A 19,783-nucleotide genomic window follows, 5' to 3' on the forward strand; every position below is an offset into this window, starting at 1 on the left:
ACTTTTTGGGCAGTAGGTGTTAATGTAGACTCGAAAAGAGAAGACTAGAGTATGGTATTGTAGAGTGGAGGAGAGAAGAGAAGAGTCGAATGGTCCTCACCAAGAAAAGGTCATATTTGCTGCCAATGATGAGCAGAGGAACAGGAAAGGGACTCAGAAGCTCTCTGTCCTGTTGAGAAGGATCCACAAATAACCGTCTTTACATACGAGTTCCTGTTGTGTGAGAGACACATAATACTCTCTAACTTAAGTAACTTCCTCTAAAGTGAAATCAAACTATCTATGTAAAAATACTATATTGTCACAAATAAAAAAATGTCTTTGATGTTTAGATTTATCAACAGACATTATGATCAGATACCATACACTATCATCAGAGCGCAATTATTTCTGAATCCACACATTTTTCAATTTCTAAATCTATCCACCTTTTGGTGTTTTCAGTTCATGCATAAAAAAATTATATATAAATATATATAAAGCATAATATGCATAATCAAAACATCTATAGAGTTAAACTATAAATGCACTATTGCGTGTACATCTTTCATAGTGGATGAATGGATCAGTCCTCACAGGATAATCTTTGGGCAACACTCGCGCTGCTGGTTGAAAGCTGCTCGCCTTGTGCTTGGCCCCGGCATGGGCCTGAGTCTGGGAGCAGGCCTTCCCTAGCTGGGTATGTGCTGCCTGAAGAAGGGTTTCCATGGTCCTCCACAGTCTGCTGGGTTGAGACAAGTCCAGGACTAGGATGAGAGACAGAGATCTAGCAGGAGAGAATAGTGATGGGAATAGTCAAATTATCGGTAAATACTTTATTTGGCTCATTTTCGGTTTTACTTTTAAGAATATAGGCAAGGCAAGGCAAGGCAAGGCAAGGCAAGGCAAGGCAAGGCAACTTTATTCATATAGCACTTTTCATACACAAGGCAGACTCAAAGTGCATATAGTATGAACAATATCTCAAAATGTAGATAGAATAATGTAATGTAATATAAATGTATTTGTAAAGCACATTTAAAAAACAACAGTTGTAAAGATCCCATGGCATGAAAATTTCGTTTAAGATTAGATTTAAAAATAGCTACAGAGGGGGACAATTTAGTATGCAGTGCCAAGCTGTTCCATAGTTTAGGGGCAACATCAGCATATACCCCATCTCCTCTACATTTGTGTTTAGTTTTGGGAACAGCCAGTAAGAACAGGTCAGAGGATCTGAGAGTGTATTTGACTAGTATGTCAGATAGGTACATGGGGGCTTTTCCATTTAAGCATTTAAATGTTAGTAGCAGGATCTTAAAATGTATTCTATGGTGGACAGGGAGCCAGTGAAGGGAGGCTAGGCTAAGATGGGGGAAATATGTTCACCCTTACGGTGCCCGTTAGGAGGCGGGCTGTAGCATTTTGAACCAACTGTAAGTAAGAGAGGGTGGCTTTGTTGAGACCAACATATAGGGAATCACAGTAGTCCAGCCTGGCAGTTAAAAATGCATGGATTACTTTTTTTTTTAAGTTAGTGACAGTCAGAAAAGGTTTTCCTTTAGAAATATTTCTTAACTACTTGATTTTACTACGGACTCAACCTGTTTGTCAAAAGTAAGATTAGTATCCAGTATTACACCCAAACTTCTTATATGGGACTTGACATATGGGTTTAGGGTGCTTAAGTCCATACCATTGGTGTTACAAGTAGTATCTGGTCCTAATAATAGGACCTCCGTTTTGCTGTCATTGAAGCTCAAAAAAAAAAAGAAAGAAAAAAAGCCATCCAATCTTTGACATCCTCCAGAAAGTTTAAGAGACATTTCATGGTGGTGGAATCTTGTCCTTTCAGATGTATGTACATTTGTCTGTCGTCAGCATAGCAATGGAATGAGATGCCATATTTTCTGAAAAGGCTTACAGAAAAGGTTCTGTCGGATAGGTAGGATCTGTACCATTTCATAGCAGTACCCTTAATACCGACACATCCAGAAGGCGGGAGAGGAGGATAGTGTGGTTTACAGTGTAAAATGCAGCTGTGAGCTCTAGCATAATAAGGATGACAGAATCACCAGCATCAGTAGCTAATAGGATATCATTAAAAACCCTTGGCAATAATGTTTCTGTGCTGTGAAGAACTTTGAAGCCTGATTGGAATACCTCAAAAATGCCATTAGTATCTAGAAAGGTTGAGGTTGTGTCAAGACAACTTTTTCCAATACCTTAGAAAGGGATGGAAGTTTGGAGCTAGGTCTAAAATTTGAGAGGACTAAGGCATCCAGATTGGGATTTTTAATAAGAGGTTGTACAATATAAATATATATAATGACATTAAAGTAGAGATGTCCGATATTATCGGCCCACCGATATTATCGGCCCGATATTAGCATAAAAATGTAATATCTGTCAATATCGGTATCGGATTTTTTTTGCCTTAAAACCGATTTTTTTTTTTATTTTTTTTTTTTTTTATAGCTCAAATAAATGTTTTCAAAATTATGCAGTACAGTGCACATTGTAATTGACTCATATTTGTGCATTTATTCAATTAAGGTTATTGAGTTTTAGTTAAAGAAACATACTGCTATGTTGCACATAGTTGTTCAGGTACAATGTTTTATCATTTGTGAAGTCAAGTTTGCCCTATTTGTTGTGGGCATTGTCAAGATTATCTCAGGGAGAGTGTAATCCAAACTGTTGTTTGAGACCTTTAAAAAAATAAAAATAAACATGGCACTTTTCCCTTAAATTAAGTTGAAGTACTTTTCTTATTTTGCACAGACAATGTTAACATTTGGAAAGCCTTGTTGCATTCAAGAATGCATCCAGTGGGGCATCACAATAACATTAAGCATGTTGTGTTAATTCCACAACAGGAGATATGTAATGTTACCTAAATTAGGTTTGAGGAAAAATAACCCAAATATCGACATCGGTATCGGCTGATATCGGTATCGAAAATTTAGAGTTGGACAATATCGCATATCGGATATCGGCAAAAAAGCCAATATCGGACATCCCTACATTAAAGGTATCATTGAAAAAGCGTTTACATTTTTTAAGTAGCCAGACGGTACTAAATTAACCATTTTTAATAGGCAAGGCAAGGCAAGGCAACTTTATTTATATAGCACTTTTCATACACAAGGCAGACTCAAAGTGCTTCACATATAAACATTGTCATACAATAAAATAAAATAATAGATAAGTAAAAGAAAAACATATGCAAAGAAATGGGTAAAATAGAAAAAGGCATTTTAGTATTAAAATAGAAAATAAAGGCAAAGTTAAAAAAGCTTTTTAGAAAGTGCAATGTATTTAAGATTTAGCAGAAAGCTATAGCAAACATAAAAGTCTTCAGTCTTGTTTTAAAGGTGCTCAGAGTTGGGGCAAGTCTTAAATCCTCTGGGAGTTTATTCCAGCTATTTGTTGCATAGTAACTAAATCCTGCTTTCCCATGTTTTGTGTTTACTCTGGGGATAATTAACAGATTGGTCTCAGAGGATCTTAGTGGTCTAGAAGGCTGATGTAGTGGAAGCATATCAGTTAAATATTTTGGGCATAAACCATGTAGGGATTTATAGGTTAGCAATATGGTGTTAAAATCAATTCTCTGACCTACAGGAAGCCAATGTAACGATTTCAGAATTGGTGTAATATGATCACATTTTTTGGTCTTTGTTAGAACTCTAGCAGCAGCATTCTGAACAAGCTGAAGCTTCCTCAGAGTTTGTTTTGGGAGACCTGTAAGGAGACCATTGCAGTAATCAAGCTTACTAGTGATAAAGGCATGTACAAGTTTTTGTAAGTCTTCGGTGGACATGAGCCCTCTAAGTCTTGCTACATTTTTAAGGTGATAATATGCCGATTTTGTAACTGATTTGATGTGACTGTCAAAATGTAAATCTGAATCCATGATAACCCCTAGATTTCTGGCTTTGATTGAGGTTTTCAGGGACAGAGAGTGAAGGTGTTGGGTTACTTTAAGCCTTTCCGTTTTAGAACCAAATACAATTATCTCTGTTTTGTCCTCATTTAGTTGAAGGAAATTTCGGCACATCCATTCCTTCACTTGCTCAATGCACTGGCACAGCAGATCTATGGGCCGATAGTCATTTGGTGATAGCGATACATAGATTTGCGTGTCATCAGCATAGCAATGATGGTCAATATTGTTATTTTGCATGATTTGCCCTAGTGGGAGCATGTAGATGTTGAATAAAGTGGGTCCTAAGATCGAAACTTGTGGGACTCCACATGTCACGTTGGTTGATTCTGATACAAAGTCGGCAATGGAAACAAAGTAGTTCCTATTTTGTAGGTAGGACCTGAACCAATTTAAGACAGTGCCTGAAAGCCCCACCCAGTTTTCTAACCTTTCCAGAAGTAATGTATGGTCTACAGTGTCGAATGCAGCACTGAGGTCAAGTAGCATTAGTATTGAGGTTTTGCCAGAGTCTGTGTTAAGACGGATGTCGTTTACAACTTTAATAAGGGCGGTCTCAGTGCTGTGCAGGGGTCGAAATCCTGATTGGAAGGTGTCATAGCAACCAGTTCATGCCAGGAAGTGATTTAGTTGCTGGAGGACAACTTTCTCAATGATTTTACTTATGAAGGGTAGATTTGATATTGGTCTGTAGTTGTTAATAATAGAGGCATCTAGGCTCCGCTTTTTTAAAAGGGGTTTAATAACTGCAGTTTTCAAAGCTTTTGGGAAATTGCCTGACTGGAGAGAGTTGTTAACTATCTGCAATATGTCTACTGCTAGGCAGTCGAAAACATTCTTAAAGAGGTTGGTAGGTATAGTATCAAGGCAACAGGTGGATGGCTTTAGTTGTGTCACAGTTTCCACAAGATTTTGAGAGTCTATAACATTAAAGCATGCCATCCTTGCCACGTAATTTTTGCCTGAACAGTGTGGTAGTCCAACATTTTTGTTTGACGTGGAGATATTGATGGCGCGTCTGATACCTTCAATTTTATCAATATAAAAAGCTGCAAACTCATTGCATTTCTGCGTGGAATGGAGATCAGGTGAAATTTCTGTTGGGGGGTTGGTCAGTCTGTCAACAGTTGCAAATAGGGTTTTTGCATTATTAGTGTTGGTTTTAATGATATTGGAGAAAAATGTTTCTCTAGCATTTTTTAAGTGTAAATTGTAGGCACGGAGGCTCTCTTTATAGATATCATGGTGAATATGAAGTTTTGTTTTACGCCAGATGCGTTCAACCTTCCTGCATTCCTTTTTCTGTGCTATTACAGAAGCAGCTTTTCTCCAGGGTGCCTTTTGCTTTCCAGAAATCGTTTTAACCTTATAAAAGGTGCAATGACATCTATGACTTTCAAATTTTTCAAATTAAAGTTTTCTAATCTACAAGATCATCAGCAGAACATGGATTTAGAGGTGGTAGCAAGGAGATGGCCTTTTTAAAAAGTACATTAGAATCTTCATTGATATTCCGTTTTTTGACAGTGTTTGATTTTGTCTGTATGTCGGGAATAAAAGATATGTTAAAGAAAACACAAAAGAGGTCAGACAAGGAAGGATCAGTCACAGAGATATGGAAAGCCAAGAAGGCCACAATCCGGCCCTAGAATGGCGCGGTAAAAGTGCAAAACCGCACGGAATCCGTATGGAGTCCGTATGGAATCCGTACGGTTTGGCAAGAATTCCGTACGGAATCCGTACGGTTTCCGTACGGATTCCTTACGGTTTTGAATGACTAATAGCCGCGGCTATTAGTCATTCACTCCGGCTATTAGTCATTCACTCCGGCTATTAGTTATTCACTCCGGCTATTAGGTATGCAGAACGAGCCCCTCCCTCTTCTTTGCTTGACCACTAAGTTTGAAGGCTGTCTAACCAATCAGAGCTGCAGTGCCTCCATGTTTCGCTGTAACATAAAGCTGTGTTGTCTTTACTAGTTTCACTACAATGTAATGACCACCATTAGCTAGTGGAAAATACATTTGTGTCTAGTACAGTGATATATTTGTATATGTTAGGCGAAAATACCCGACAATATTCGGGGATGTCCTCATCCCCAGATTGTTCTCGATATGCAGTAGCCAGCTAGGCCATAACATTACATAACATGAACATGAACTGAATAAATGCCAGGTATATAGCATATCGGAGACGGGCACACAATCAGTGCATTTGCAAATGAGAGCATGCAGTATGACCGATCTTGTGACATGTGGTCGGAGAGAGTCGTGTGTGTGTGTGTGTGTGTGTGTGTGTGTGTGTGTGTGTGTAGAGCAAGTTGTTGAAGGAAGTGTTTTGACGTTACAATATTTCATGGATGCAAGCAGGCCAAGACAATCAATCTATATCTATAGCCTACATGACAACACACACACACACACACACACACACACACACACACACACACACACACACACACACACACGCACACACGCACACACTTTAAACACACTGGTAAAGCAATAGGAGCCTGCATTGGCTAAAGTTGTTGCGATGCACGTTATTTTATATCAGGGAGGGGCAAAGTTGTGCATTGCAAACACGACAATAATTGGCACCGTTCTTGCGCACTCAGAAGAACATGAACTGAATAAATGCCAGGTATATAGCATATCGGAGACGGGCACACAATCAGTGCATTTGCAAATGAGAGCCTGCAGTATGACCGATCTTGTGACATTATTTAACCATCCATCTACAGCTAATACGATCAGACAGATTCATCATTGATCACATATAAGCCCATTACAAGCCCAACAGCACCACGGCAGGTGCGCTCTCTCTCGCACATTCACACAATCACTCCAACTCCAAGGCAAGACTGTTTCACTAAGACCACAAACAACCACAACTAAACAGCCTACATATCCACAACAATGCACAACAATCAGTTCATTGCGTCTATCTTCTGTTTGGCGCACATGGCTAATTTGCATACTTGCACGTGACTGTCGGATCCGCTTGTCAAAAAAATAGAACGTATTTGTGAATAAATGCTTTTCATTCTGAATACTGGACTTGGTGTGCTTAAATAGGCTACATTTAAGTGACCTTTAGTGAGATGTCCTAAAACGGAATACAAATTAATTATTCTAGGACATAGGCTTTCAGGATCAATTCAGAGGTTCAACTTTTCGGGATTCATTTTGCTTAGCTAGTGAAAGTGATCAGCTGTAGATTCCACACACTGTTAAAAATACTTCACTACAAGTAGGCTATAAGTCCTCCAAATAATTCAGCAGAATTGCAATGCACAACTTTGCCCCTCCCTGTTATAAAATAACCTGCATCGAAAACAACTTTAGCCAATGCAGGCTCCTATTGCTTTACCAGTGTGTTTAAAGTGTGTGCGTGTGTGTGCGTGTGTGTGTGTATGTGTGTTGTCATGTAGGCTATAGATATAGATTGATTGTCTTGGCTTGCTTGCATCCATGAAATATTGTAACGTCAAGTAGAAACACTTCCTTCAACAACTTGCTCTACACACACACACGCACACGACTCTCTCCGACCACATGTCACAAGATCGGTCATACTGCATGCTCTCATTTGCAAATGCACTGATTGTGTGCCCATCTCCGATATGCTATATACCTGGCATTTATTCAGTTCATGTTCATGTTATGTAATGTTATGGCCTATGGCTACTGCATATCGAGAACAATCTGGGGATGAGGACATCCCCGAATATTGTCGGGTATTTCGCACACTGCCATCTCAATATATAGCCTTACATATACAAATATATCACTGTACTAGACACAAATGTATTTTCCACTAGCTAATGGTGGTCATTACATTGTAGTGAAACTAGTTAAGACAACACAGCTTTATGTTACAGCGAAACATGGAGGCACTGCAGCTCTGATTGGTTAGACAGCCTTCAAACTTAGTGGTCAAGCAAAGAAGAGGGAGGGGCTCGTTCTGCATACCTAATAGCCGGAGTGAATAACTAATAGCCGGAGTGAATGACTAATAGCCGGAGTGAATGACTAATAGCCGCGGCTATTAGTCATTCAAAACCGTACGGAATCCGTACGGAAACCGTATGGTTTCCGTACGGTTTCCGTACGGATTCCGTACGGATTCCGTACGGATTCCGTACGGTTTTGAATGACTAATAGCCGCGGCTATTAGTCATTCACTCCGGCTATTAGTCATTCACTCCGGCTATTAGTTATTCATACGGATTCCGAATTCTTGCCAAACCGTACGGAAACCGTACAGAATCCGTACGGTTTCCGTGCGGATTCCGTGCGGTTTTGCACTTTTACCGCGCCATTCTAGGGCCGGATTGTGGCCTTCTTGGCTTTCCATACAGAGAGATCAGAAACATTGAGGCCCTTTGTGATAACCAGGTCTAGAGTGTGCCCCTTACAATGAGTAGCCTCTTTCACATGTTGAGACAGTTCAAATGTGTCCAAAATTGCAAAAGGTTTTTTTGCACACTTGTCATTCAAATCATCAGTATGAAAATTTGCAGAATATGTGGGTGGCTTGTAAATAATTAATAGGAGAACTCTGGGGGAGCATTTCAATACAGCACAAAGGTATTCGAACGATGGAAAATCACCAAATAACATCCGTTTCCCCTGAAATACATTTTTAAATATAGCAGCAACCCCTCCACCTCTTTTTCCAGATCTACATGCATCAAAAAAGTTATAGTTGGGAGGAGCTGTCTCTATCAGAACGGTTGCACTGTTAATTTGTTCCAGCCATGTTTCAGTTAAAAACATAAAATCCAGTTTAGAAGTGGTAATAAAATCATTAACTAAAAATGATTTGTTATTAAGAGACCTCACATTAAGTAGAGCCATCCTGATGGTGTTGTTGATAGGCTTTAAGGTTGTTTTTGGTTTGGAGGCAATAGATATGAGATTTGTGAGGTTAGCAGTGTGTCTAAGTTTCCCTTTGTTTACTCTCTTAGTGGTTACAGCATGAATGCGAATGTTGCCCTGCTTTGACGTAGGCAACCTTGGGTTCAGCAGATTATGTGAAACTTCCTTTATACTGTGTCTACGGCTGAACCCTTGTTGTAGCCTTTAATACACAGATGCAGTCTTTTGGACCTACCTGATACTAAGAGGAGTGATGGGGATTTGGACCAGGTCCGAGAGGGAGGTCCCCCCTCCCAGCTCCCACAGGTGGGCTATGTCTTTGGGCTAGAAGAGGAATGACCGCACGCGCACACACACACACACACACACACACACACACACACACACACACACACACACACAGAGACACCTATTAGACCTTGGGAAAGGTACTATGTACCGCAGAAATGTAATAAGTGCATGGTGATGCAGGTCCACTCACAATAAAGGCTACAACATTCAAGTCTTCACCATTGAATGTATAAAATATGCAGGTGTGGGTGACACAATGTTATGGTCTTTGCCTTACAAAAATTGCTTAGTTACACACACCTTGGGTTCACAGAACCAACAGACATAAAATGCTTCAAATAGCTCTTTTAAAACACAAATAAGTGGCTATATATATTGCTGAGGCAAAGAGCCATTGCAGATGTCCTTACTGTGTTATGTCCTCGGGCTCGTCGTCCAAACGTATACTCCAGAGCCAGCGTTGGCTTGGTTGCTTCATCCCTAGTGGAGAACAACAGTCAATACTCCTCAAAGGATCTGGATGTAACCATGCACAGGAGTACTGTCAACCTAAGGAGCACACAGCAGGTGGTTCAAGTAGCTGATGTTAAATCTGATTAAGAGCGATGGTCCCCTGAAGTATCACACAACTTACCTGTCAAGACATCTCAGAAGAATGGATGTTTTTCCCTGAAAAGCAACATTTATTATTATTAGGTCTAATACTTGGAGGGATGCTGTGTCAGGGACGGAGCGCCTCTTGTACTGTGACCTACCCCGGTCTTGCTCCCCACTATGAACACGGTTCTCTGGCTGACAGCTCCATCACCACCACCATGGTCCTCACTGGTGTTGCTGTTCCGGTTCTGGACCTCGGCTGCTGCCAGGCCCCACAACGTGTCCGTGCTGAGGAGCGCAGAGCAAACAATGTATTGTTGATTTTAGCATATCGTATGACAAAAGAATCCCGGCGAACAATTTACCTTATTTTGCGCATTTCTTTTTATTTGAATCCAAAAGTCTTCCCCTATGGACCATGGACGAGTGTACAGGCGCATAAACACAAATGTTGCCAAAGTAACGGCGCAGAATGATGACGTGTACGTGAGGGACGCGTTTCTCATCAGGTCAATCCCAAGCTTTGTTCGAAATCGTTCCCTGTCACGGATATAGTGCACTTTATACGTAGGGTGATCAGATGTCCCGCATTGTTATTGACAGTCAGACTCTATTCTTTTTTTTTTGGAAATGAGTGTTTTATAATCTGGCATTAATCAAATAGCTGCGTGCGGAGACAGCAGTGAGGGCTGTCATCAGGGGGAGGAGCGGGCTGTTTGATCATGTCAATCAAACCGGGACGCGGACGCCGGTTAAGGGCACGCGCACCAACAAGAAAGGTCAGGACATCCACCCACACGCTCCAGACATCCACCCACACGCACTTCCGCTGCAGACAGAAACATCCATAGACGGAAACATCCACCTACACGCCGGAAATCGGATAATAAAAAATAAAAATTGGAAAATAAAATAAAAATCGGGCGTTACGTAATGTGTTTACATAAATGAACCGGCGTTAAGTAATGTGTTTACATAAATGAACGAAATCAATTAAGTTATAAAATCGGATAAACGCTTCCGGTTTTGGACAGAAGACCTGGCACTCGCTGTTGACTTTAAGCTGGAGCTTATGGCTCTTCTCTTTCTGTAAATACACACACCTTATTCAGAATTCCCTCTGTGTTATACTGCAATCATCTCAATTTAATATTTGATAGGACACAAACTGATACTCGTATTGTAAAGCTGAAGGGCATCAGAGCTTGAGGCTAATAATTATTTTAAATACTATGTATGAGTGGACAGGAATAGTTAGAACAATTCCCCTTTAGCTTCACCTTTTCTGACATATCTATATTAGGTCTAGCTATGTTACATTCTGTTGTCTTAATATCATAAGGTTCGACTGCATTCCAACATAATTTATCATATGTTATTAGCACTTTTGCATTCCTAAATTCTTACTCTGAACCATCAATCATTTAATATCTGGCTCTAATTGTCTATAATATTGTCTTACCTTGTCAAGTCAAGTCAAGTCAAGTTTATTTATAGCACATTTTAAAACAACAGTAGTTGACCAAAGTGCTGTACACAAATACAATATAAAAAACAAAACAAAGAACAAGAAGGCTTAATATTGCATATTAGCAACAACAATGAATAAAATAAAATCTTAATCTGTATTAAAAGCCAATGTAAAAAAGTGAGTCTTTAGTTGCGTTTTAAACTGGTCTATAGACTGGGCAGATCTCAGACTCAGGGGGAGACTGTTCCAAAGATTAGGAGCGGCCACAGCGAAGGCTCTGTCGCCTTTTGTTTTTTGTCTGCACCTGGGTACATCCAGCAGCATCTGCTGAGCTGACCGAATTTCTCTAGATGGAGCATGGATGCAGACCAGCTCTGACATATATTTAGGTGCCAGCCCATGTAGAGATTTAAAAGTAAACAACAGAATTTTGAATTGAATTCTAAAAACCACAGGAAGCCAGTGGAGAGAGGCCAGGACAGGAGTAATGTGGTCATATCGCCTTTTTCCAGTGAGGAGACGTGCAGCAGCATTTTGGACCAGTTGCAGGCGACGGAGCAGACATTGGTCCACACCAAAGTATAGACAATTACAGTAGTCTAGACGGGACATTATGAACAGGTGAATGACCTTGTGCTGCTGGACCACCTTATTTGCCCATATTTAAATACGACAAACTGAAGTCTGTGTTTTAACTTAGCTCTGTGTGTAACCAAAGTGAATAAGTAAAGTCATACAAAAAATCAATACATTGTAAACGTTAAAACACTTTATTAAGAACACTCAACAGATAACTGAACTCAGAACCTCAACACACACACACACACACACACACCCACACCCACACCCACACCCACACACACACACACACACACACACACACACACACACAGCAATGTCACTGGCTGTCCACCCAGCGACCCAGAAACATGGCGTTGACCCGAAGATCCTCCTCAGCTGCCATGTTAAGGAAGACCTCCATGTCTTCCTGAAAATCAAATGTGAAGAGCAGGGGATACTTTTCTTCTTCATCAGTTGAAGAACGTATCCTTTCCAGGAGCTCCTGCAGTTCTTTTGCGTCCATATTCGGAAATGCGGGCTCGACCACCTTCCCCCTGAGCAAACCTGCATTCTGACGCAGCCAGGCAACTCCAGCCACAATGTTGTCAAGTGGCCCCTGTTTAATGGAAAATGAAATGCCACCAAGTTGGAATCATTTTATATTCAATTATATTATTTTTGCAACCAGTTAGTTACTTACACATTCACATTCACATAGACACACATTCATAAATATTGTCTACAGACATATACACATACATTCTTGTATTCTTTCTACACACATACATATATCACCTTTAAATGTAATGGAATGTTTTATGTGGGATTCCAGGTGGCACTGAAGCTTCGTGTTTACAGTGGGTTTAAAAGTTGGGCATAGGGGGCAGTGGAAAAGTGTGCAGCAAGTTGTGCAGCGTTTGACTTCTGGCTTTGAATCATCCCTAAAAATCGAGTGATGCATCTACAAAAGACAGAAAAAAAATGTTACAATTGATGGGAAAAAATTAAGATCAACGACGATAAATTCTCACAGCACAGCAAACTATTTAAAGGCCGGTAATTCAGTAGTGGTTGTAGTCTAGACGAAAAAGGCTGAAATAGAAAAACGTAACATTTATTAGGGGTGTGCAGCAATTATTGTCCCTTCAGAGCATCAACTTTAACAATTATTGGCATATAATTAATGATGAGATATATTTCTACCTCATACTGTACTTTACATCTGTTTCTCTTCGTCATTATATGTTTTATGAACTGTCTGAGCCCCAGCACCCTATTGACTGGGGGACATTGAACATTTAGAATCTGAGACAGGATAGTAGGCTATTACATAACAGTAATTCATTAACTTTTATCCGTTTTATTACATTTTTCATCTCTTTTACCCCTTTTAACTGAACTAAGTGCTATGATCTCTTAGTTATAAACAGATTGTATGAACTAAACAGGCAGATCGAATATTTAACGATCGATTTTGTCTATTGAATGATATCACACTTCTCAGCCACCGCTGCAGAGATGAACAGCTGATAGGTGCAACTCTAGTTAAAGCGAAACGAGCTGCGTCTATTCAATTCGTGGTAATTATTTTATTACAACTTAACTCTGTTTTGGACTACAGATGACTGTCAAAAGTCCAAATCTTAAAATCGTTTATGCTCCCAACACATCTACAAATCTCTAAAATCGTTTAATAAGACCTACTATAGGCTACACAACGTTTACAAAAAACATTTGCCTATCTTGCAAAAATGACACCTAGCGTTTGCCAACGTCAGTGTGGATTAAAACAACAAATGCTTCATATTGGTGTAACGTTCTGTTATTTGTTTGATGAAAAAATCTAAACTTAATGAAACTAATAGATCGGTAAAGAAATGCAAGTCTCGTGCATTTATAATTGTATCGCTGTGTTTTGAATAGTCACCTAGCATAACCTCCAAGTGCAGCTGAGCCGAACGTGTCACATTTTCGTGCAGTGAGTCCCGTTGTTACACCGAATTCTGCGACCCACCAAAAAGTGTGACCCGAGGGGGCGCTGTTGTGCAACTCACGCTCCAGACATCCACCAGCACGCAATTTCCGGCGTGTGGCTGGATGTTTCTGTCTGCAGCGGAAGTGCGTGTGGGTGGATGTCTGGAGCGTGTGGGTGGATGTCTGCAGCCAGACCCCTCTCGGCCGCTTTGTGAGCTACAGCTCTTCGCTGCTCTCGACGCATATGATATACGTCACCACACCCGCACTTGGAACTCGGCACAGAGATGGCGATCTCTCTGCTCCACTTCACCACTTTTTTTCAAGGCGAGGATAAAAGCATAGAAAGAGGTGAAGACCACTATAAGTCAGGGCATGTGGAGAGTTTTAGTTATGTGCCCTCTCTATGTGCCCTCTCTGTGCCGAGTTCCAAGTGCGGGTGTGGTGACGTATATCATATGCGTCGAGAGCAGCGAAGAGCTGTAGTTCACAAAGCGGCCTCACATAAAACCTAAAATTATCAAACTTCTTCACGAAAATCTTTAGTTTTCTTTGCATGAACATTTTTCATTTAAATCCACAAACAATATATGTGTAATCCAGGGCATATAAAGACTGGGACCAGAAAATAATTATTTTCTCACCATTGACACCCATTCATATTTTTCGATCTCATAGGTCCCATGAGCTCTACCGGAAGGGGCGTGACTTCGCCACTCCGCCACTCCATAGAGTGGCGAAGTCACGCCCCACTCTACGCCGAGGATCAAGGCGAGGATAAAAGCATAGAGAGAGGTGAAAACCACTATAAGTCGGGGCATGTGGAGAGTTTTAGTTATGTGCCATCTCTATGTGCCATCTCTGTGCCGAGTTCCATGTGCGGGTGTGGTGACGTATATCATATTGAGAAGACGCACAACTGTAGCTTAAGTTACTCTTAACTTATATATATTGTTACGTATTTTAAGAATCTAAGCTACCCACACATAGACCCAATGAAGCAGGACCAAACATATAAGCCATAAATACTATACATAGCCAAAAGGGGAGCAAGACCTTATTGAAGGCTGCTCCACCAAAGAAGGCATCACCTGAAGAAGCCGAAGCCATTACGTTACCCCGGCCACGCCCACTAGGCCACGCCCACTTGACGGTCTCTACCTGTGGACTAGAGGTAGAGAGCGGCAGAGATCAATAGGTAGACGGCGCAGAAAGCCACCCGGGCCTAAGCCCGGGGGACTTGAAGTAGATCACGGTATTTTCCTCTCACACGTGTTAGATACACATCCCTCCGTAGTCTCCATTTACCATGCCGAAACATGCCGACTTTATAACGAATAAAGTGAGTTAAAGTGAAGCAACCCGGGATTGGACTACTTTCTTCAAGAATATGCAACATATTTGGTGACCCCCGACGTTTGGAAGAAAGTCCCGAGAATCCCGGCGGGTGCGACGCTAAAACAACTTCAACAGGCAACACACGTCTGAGGTAAGTAGAATTTATTGTCTTAAAGATTTAATCTGAAATAGGATTGGTTATAGGAACATTTAGGTGTAAGTTTGTTTTAGCCACCGTCCGATCGTGCTGCTCCAGAGGCCTAGCATAACAACACGTGTAGATCAACGGTTGCAAGGAACTCTGAAGGCCCTCCCTCCCCCCTTTCTTTACGCTTGAGTTGTTTTGAGTGCTCGTCGTTAACAATCGTTCTTGGTACTTGTTGAGAGGTAAACCTCCACTATCGGTCTCTGTATAGATCGGGCCAAAATAGTATATTAACGAGAGTTATCTTTCACTTCTCCGCTGAGGCCGGCACGGTCTCTTATCTATTACTATCTTATCTGCCGATCTGCTAAATGTTACCCTAAACGGCATGCTTACATTTTACATTCAAGTCTGTTGGTATTTTCTTATTAAAGACGATGAATTATTAAGGTAAAAGACCCCCTGACCCCCTACACTCGTAAAAGTCCCCACTGCCCCCCCTCCAGGCCCCCTACACACGAGTACCCCCCCCCCCCCACCCCACCATTCTAACGCCTCCCTCCCCTTGAAACCTTTTCATGTCCCTCTAAAGATCCCGTCCAACACCCCACTCCCCTCCCCCGCACCCCTTCGTGAATTTACTTTCAAACACTCTCTTCCCCTACCCTTCCTTATTCATATTGCTGAAAGATGGCCACTCGCCTCTCTATTGTTAGTCAAATTGAAGTTATTTTCTTATTGTTCTTTCTTCCCCTTGCTCCCTCCCACCATAGACATGTGTTGGAACAAATGTACATTTAGTTAAGTGTTTGTATATTTGGGGGTCTGTGTCTGAGTGCTGAAATACAGGGAGCCAGTCCCTAGTTGATATCGGCAAAACACGCAAATATTTGTGTAGGTTGTAATCAATGTTTTTTGATTCACCAACATTAATAGTTTAAACGATCTGTAAATGTTTACATTTGTACTAAATTTATTCTTTCTCTTCAGGCCTTTGCAACCCAAGCAGTGATGGATGCCCGGCTTTCGTCATTTTCATTGTTTACATTTCTTAATATTCTCTCTCTCTCTTCAGGAAAAGCACTGACTACCAGGAAAAAGAATATTGTCCGATCACATTTTTTTTAAAATTCCCCAATCTGTGTAACGTAATTAGAATACTGACAACATTTTTTTTGAAAAAAATGTTTTTATTTTTAAGATATCATGTGTCCACTACAGTGGACATCGGAACACCATACATGTGAAATGGAACCTTCATGGCAACTAGTTAATCTCTTAGAAAATATCAAAAAGTCAACATGAGAATGAGTTGAACATCCAAATAACTGCTTATCATCACAGTTGTTGTGCTTCAAAGACATGTGTCCACAGTGGGCATCGGAACGCCGTACGTGAATGGCATCATTGATGTCATGGCATCATTGTTGTGAATAATTGGAGGATCATCAAGTTGGAATTCGAATCTAAGGAAAGCCAATAAAGGGAGAAAAACAAAATTAAAATGACTCAATTGTTAGAGAAAATAAATTAAAAAAAAATGTAATACAAAGTCAATCAGTACTTTGAATTCTTGCTCCACAGTGGACGCTGACTGGACATAGATGTGGACTGTTCTGCTTGATCTGACTCCTCTGCGTCTGCTTGCCCTGCCTGAGTTTCATCCTCAGAGCTCTCTGAATCATCTTTCTCTGCTTCTGGCTCAAACACTGCATGCTGATCTTCTTCATCAGACAACTCAATATCTGAGTTTCCATCAACAATTCGAAGTAAAATTCTCTCTGCTTCTGAGAATGACTCCCTTTCTTTTCATTTGAAAAATAACAACAAAATGGAAGAAATAACTACAAATGTCCACTACAGAGGACATTTTTTAAAAATGTAAATACTATGCTGAAATACATCTAAAATAATTCAGAGAATGTTTTAATGTGTTCTTAAGAGACTTATATAAAATATGCAAACAACATTTCAAGTCAAAATTTGCTAAATAAAAAGTATCATGCACTTACTTTTCCTTTTCCCATAAAATGTGCTTGGAATGATGGACGCCATTTTCCAGAATGAGGAAGTATTTGTACCAAAGCCCCACCCCCTCACATTTGGTATCATTGAAAAGCCCTAAATGTCCTCTGTAGATAGCAAAAGGAGTTAATGCAGTAGTATGCTATGGGTGGGAGATATTCAGGTTTACAAATGTCCTCCACAGAGGACAAATTTGAACTACTGGTAGTCAGGAGGATAGTGACGAATGCCTAACACTCAGACATTATGTTTTTCAAGGTTGCTGGGCCCTTCTGTCTGTTTTCATGCGTTTTGTGTATCAAAACAGGAGTGCAATAGATACGGGTTGTGTCATGCACAATGATATTAGAGAACCAGGATGGTTCAAATAGACACGGGGTTCAACTGCTAAAATAATATGTTTAATTAATAAATGATGCACATGGTTTTAACCGGTGCACAAGGCGGGAGTTAGCTCAACTGCTGTAGTTCAATTACAATAACATTCGTTTCAACCGATAACTTCTGAATTTTTCTTTTAGGTTCAGTTTTTGTTTTGTTTATAGAATATCACCATATATTTAATACCAAGATGTGCATAATTGTTGTAAGTTTGGATGACTCTTTATTCTACCTAGTTTAGACGGTTTTGATTGACCTAGCTCAAGATTCACCAGGTGTCAGACGTAGGATTGTGGCACTTCCTGGGAGCCCCCGAGCCACACGTCGACTGCACCAGGTGTCAAGACGTAGGATTGTGGAACTCCTTGGGAGCCTCCGAGCCACGTGTTAATCGACTAATCGTTCCTGCAGTGTTCTGAGGTGGTAACGGTGGAGCTCAATGGGGGGCTCCGGGAGAGTACAATCGCGGGCTCACACGGGGAGTGGTGGCGGTGGGGCTCTTGGGGAGGCCCCGGGAGAGTTGTCATTCACGGGCTCACACGGGGAGAAATCGAGTAGGTCAGTAAGTCAGAAGGTTGAATTAATGTATCGATTTGATGTTGACCAACAAAAAACTAGATAATTATAATAATAAATACTGTTCATGTAATGGTATAGTTAGGTCTGGACCTAACTAGGACCTGCGTAGCTAAAAAAACTGTTTTGGAAATAGTAATGAACGTGTCCGGGACATGTATAGCTATAAAATAAGTAAAGATAAAACTGGGTTTTACTTTACTTCACTTTGCTAAGACATATTGTGGTAACTCGGTTCGGTAGAGGGGCTCAAAGTAAGGACCAGTGCCCTATACCACGAAGCTCGCTGAACATACCCAGGCTTTCTTGGGAAAACCTGGCTCGACAGAGCCGCAACTCGCAATCAGAGTTAAATGGTACCACGAAGCTCACTTTAGATTCAATTAGTTGAACCAGGTTTTCCGCTTTAGGTTCAGTGCGCGTTCACGTGAAAGGGGCGTTTTTTGCGTCATTTTTCTCACCTTTACGATAGATCAATCAGTCTATATGCGTTTAAGTGAAAATATTCTGCATATTGTTTGTAAAATAACTATGCCAAATGCAGAATTGTTCGCCATTAATCCAAATAGAATGATGATGATTTAAAAATGCATAAGCAACGTCCATCCTGCCTTATTCTATCATTTAGGGAATTCACTTTAAATACACCCTATTTAAGAAATGTATGGCATGTTTTCGACTGCTGTGAGGTAGCGGCTCTAGCGTAATGGATTGGTATAAGACCCGAACGCCAGCGACCGGGGTTCAATTTCGCCGGTCTATCATCATGCAATTTACCCCCATAGATGTGGTGCCAGCACGGCCTTGAAAATATGGCTTCAAGTTCGAAATAAGCACAAAAATATAATTTCATAAGCTTTAGTGAATAAGTATTCCATATGCATGAGAATTAGGACTTTTTAAGCTTCACATACATTTGCATTACTTGTGAGTCGAACACCCCGGGCAGAAATTCAAGACTGACGCGCTACCTCCACTCCAGCACACTGTCACAGAGACACAATGTGCAACAGTAATCATTGTCTACATAAGGTCCAAAAGGACGATCAAATAACGAACACCCTCTGATGAGAATCTGTATCTCTCATGAAGAACCCCAATTTCGTTGTTTGCACAATGACAATAAAGTCTGAAATCTGAATATCGTCAGACAATGCCAAGGGATCGGTTCTGTCCCGTAAAACCCTCTGTCTCCGGAGAGACGCCTGTACGAGAAGTGCGCCGGGGTCCACGGGAACACCCACAAATGGTGACGCCATTGTCAGAGGAGGGGCTAGGAACCTGCGCACGCCGATTTAAGTAGCCGATCTCCGGCTAGACTAAGCCGAAAAACTGCTCCCGACCAGGTTTGGTTGCGAGCATAAGTCACCATGGTGATACAGCGACGCTAAAAGAGATCGACTTTCGTGGTACAACTAACCCAGGCTTGGAGCTCAACATACCTCGCTAACCCTCTAAGCGAGCTTCGTGGTACAGGGCCCTGTTGCTGACACGACGACGACGGAGAACCTGTTTGGAGGCTCCCATGATGTAAAAGTAACATCTCTGTGAGCTGAGCCCTTGACAAGGAGGGACGAGCTGCTCCACCACAGATCACCTGAACCACCCAAATC

General features: G+C 41.0%; 1 protein-coding gene across 1 annotated transcript in view; it reads right to left on the minus strand.

Annotated features, from left to right (window-relative positions):
- The window catches only part of dync2li1 (dynein, cytoplasmic 2, light intermediate chain 1), a 22,401-nt gene extending 11,970 nt beyond the window's left edge, over positions 1–10,431 (minus strand). The window contains exons 1-7 of the mRNA XM_056609815.1: positions 10,065–10,431; positions 9,858–9,987; positions 9,737–9,771; positions 9,513–9,582; positions 9,047–9,135; positions 577–766; positions 101–169 (exon numbers count right to left, since the gene is read on the minus strand). Coding sequence (XP_056465790.1) covers positions 101–169; positions 577–766; positions 9,047–9,135; positions 9,513–9,582; positions 9,737–9,771; positions 9,858–9,987; positions 10,065–10,078 — 597 coding nt within the window. The 5' untranslated portion in view covers positions 10,079–10,431. The remainder of the gene's footprint in view (positions 1–100; positions 170–576; positions 767–9,046; positions 9,136–9,512; positions 9,583–9,736; positions 9,772–9,857; positions 9,988–10,064) is intronic.
- Between the last annotated feature and the right edge of the window lie 9,352 nt (positions 10,432–19,783).

This window comes from Gadus chalcogrammus, chromosome 15, assembly GCF_026213295.1.
Source record: "Gadus chalcogrammus isolate NIFS_2021 chromosome 15, NIFS_Gcha_1.0, whole genome shotgun sequence".
NCBI lineage: Eukaryota > Metazoa > Chordata > Actinopteri > Gadiformes > Gadidae > Gadus > Gadus chalcogrammus.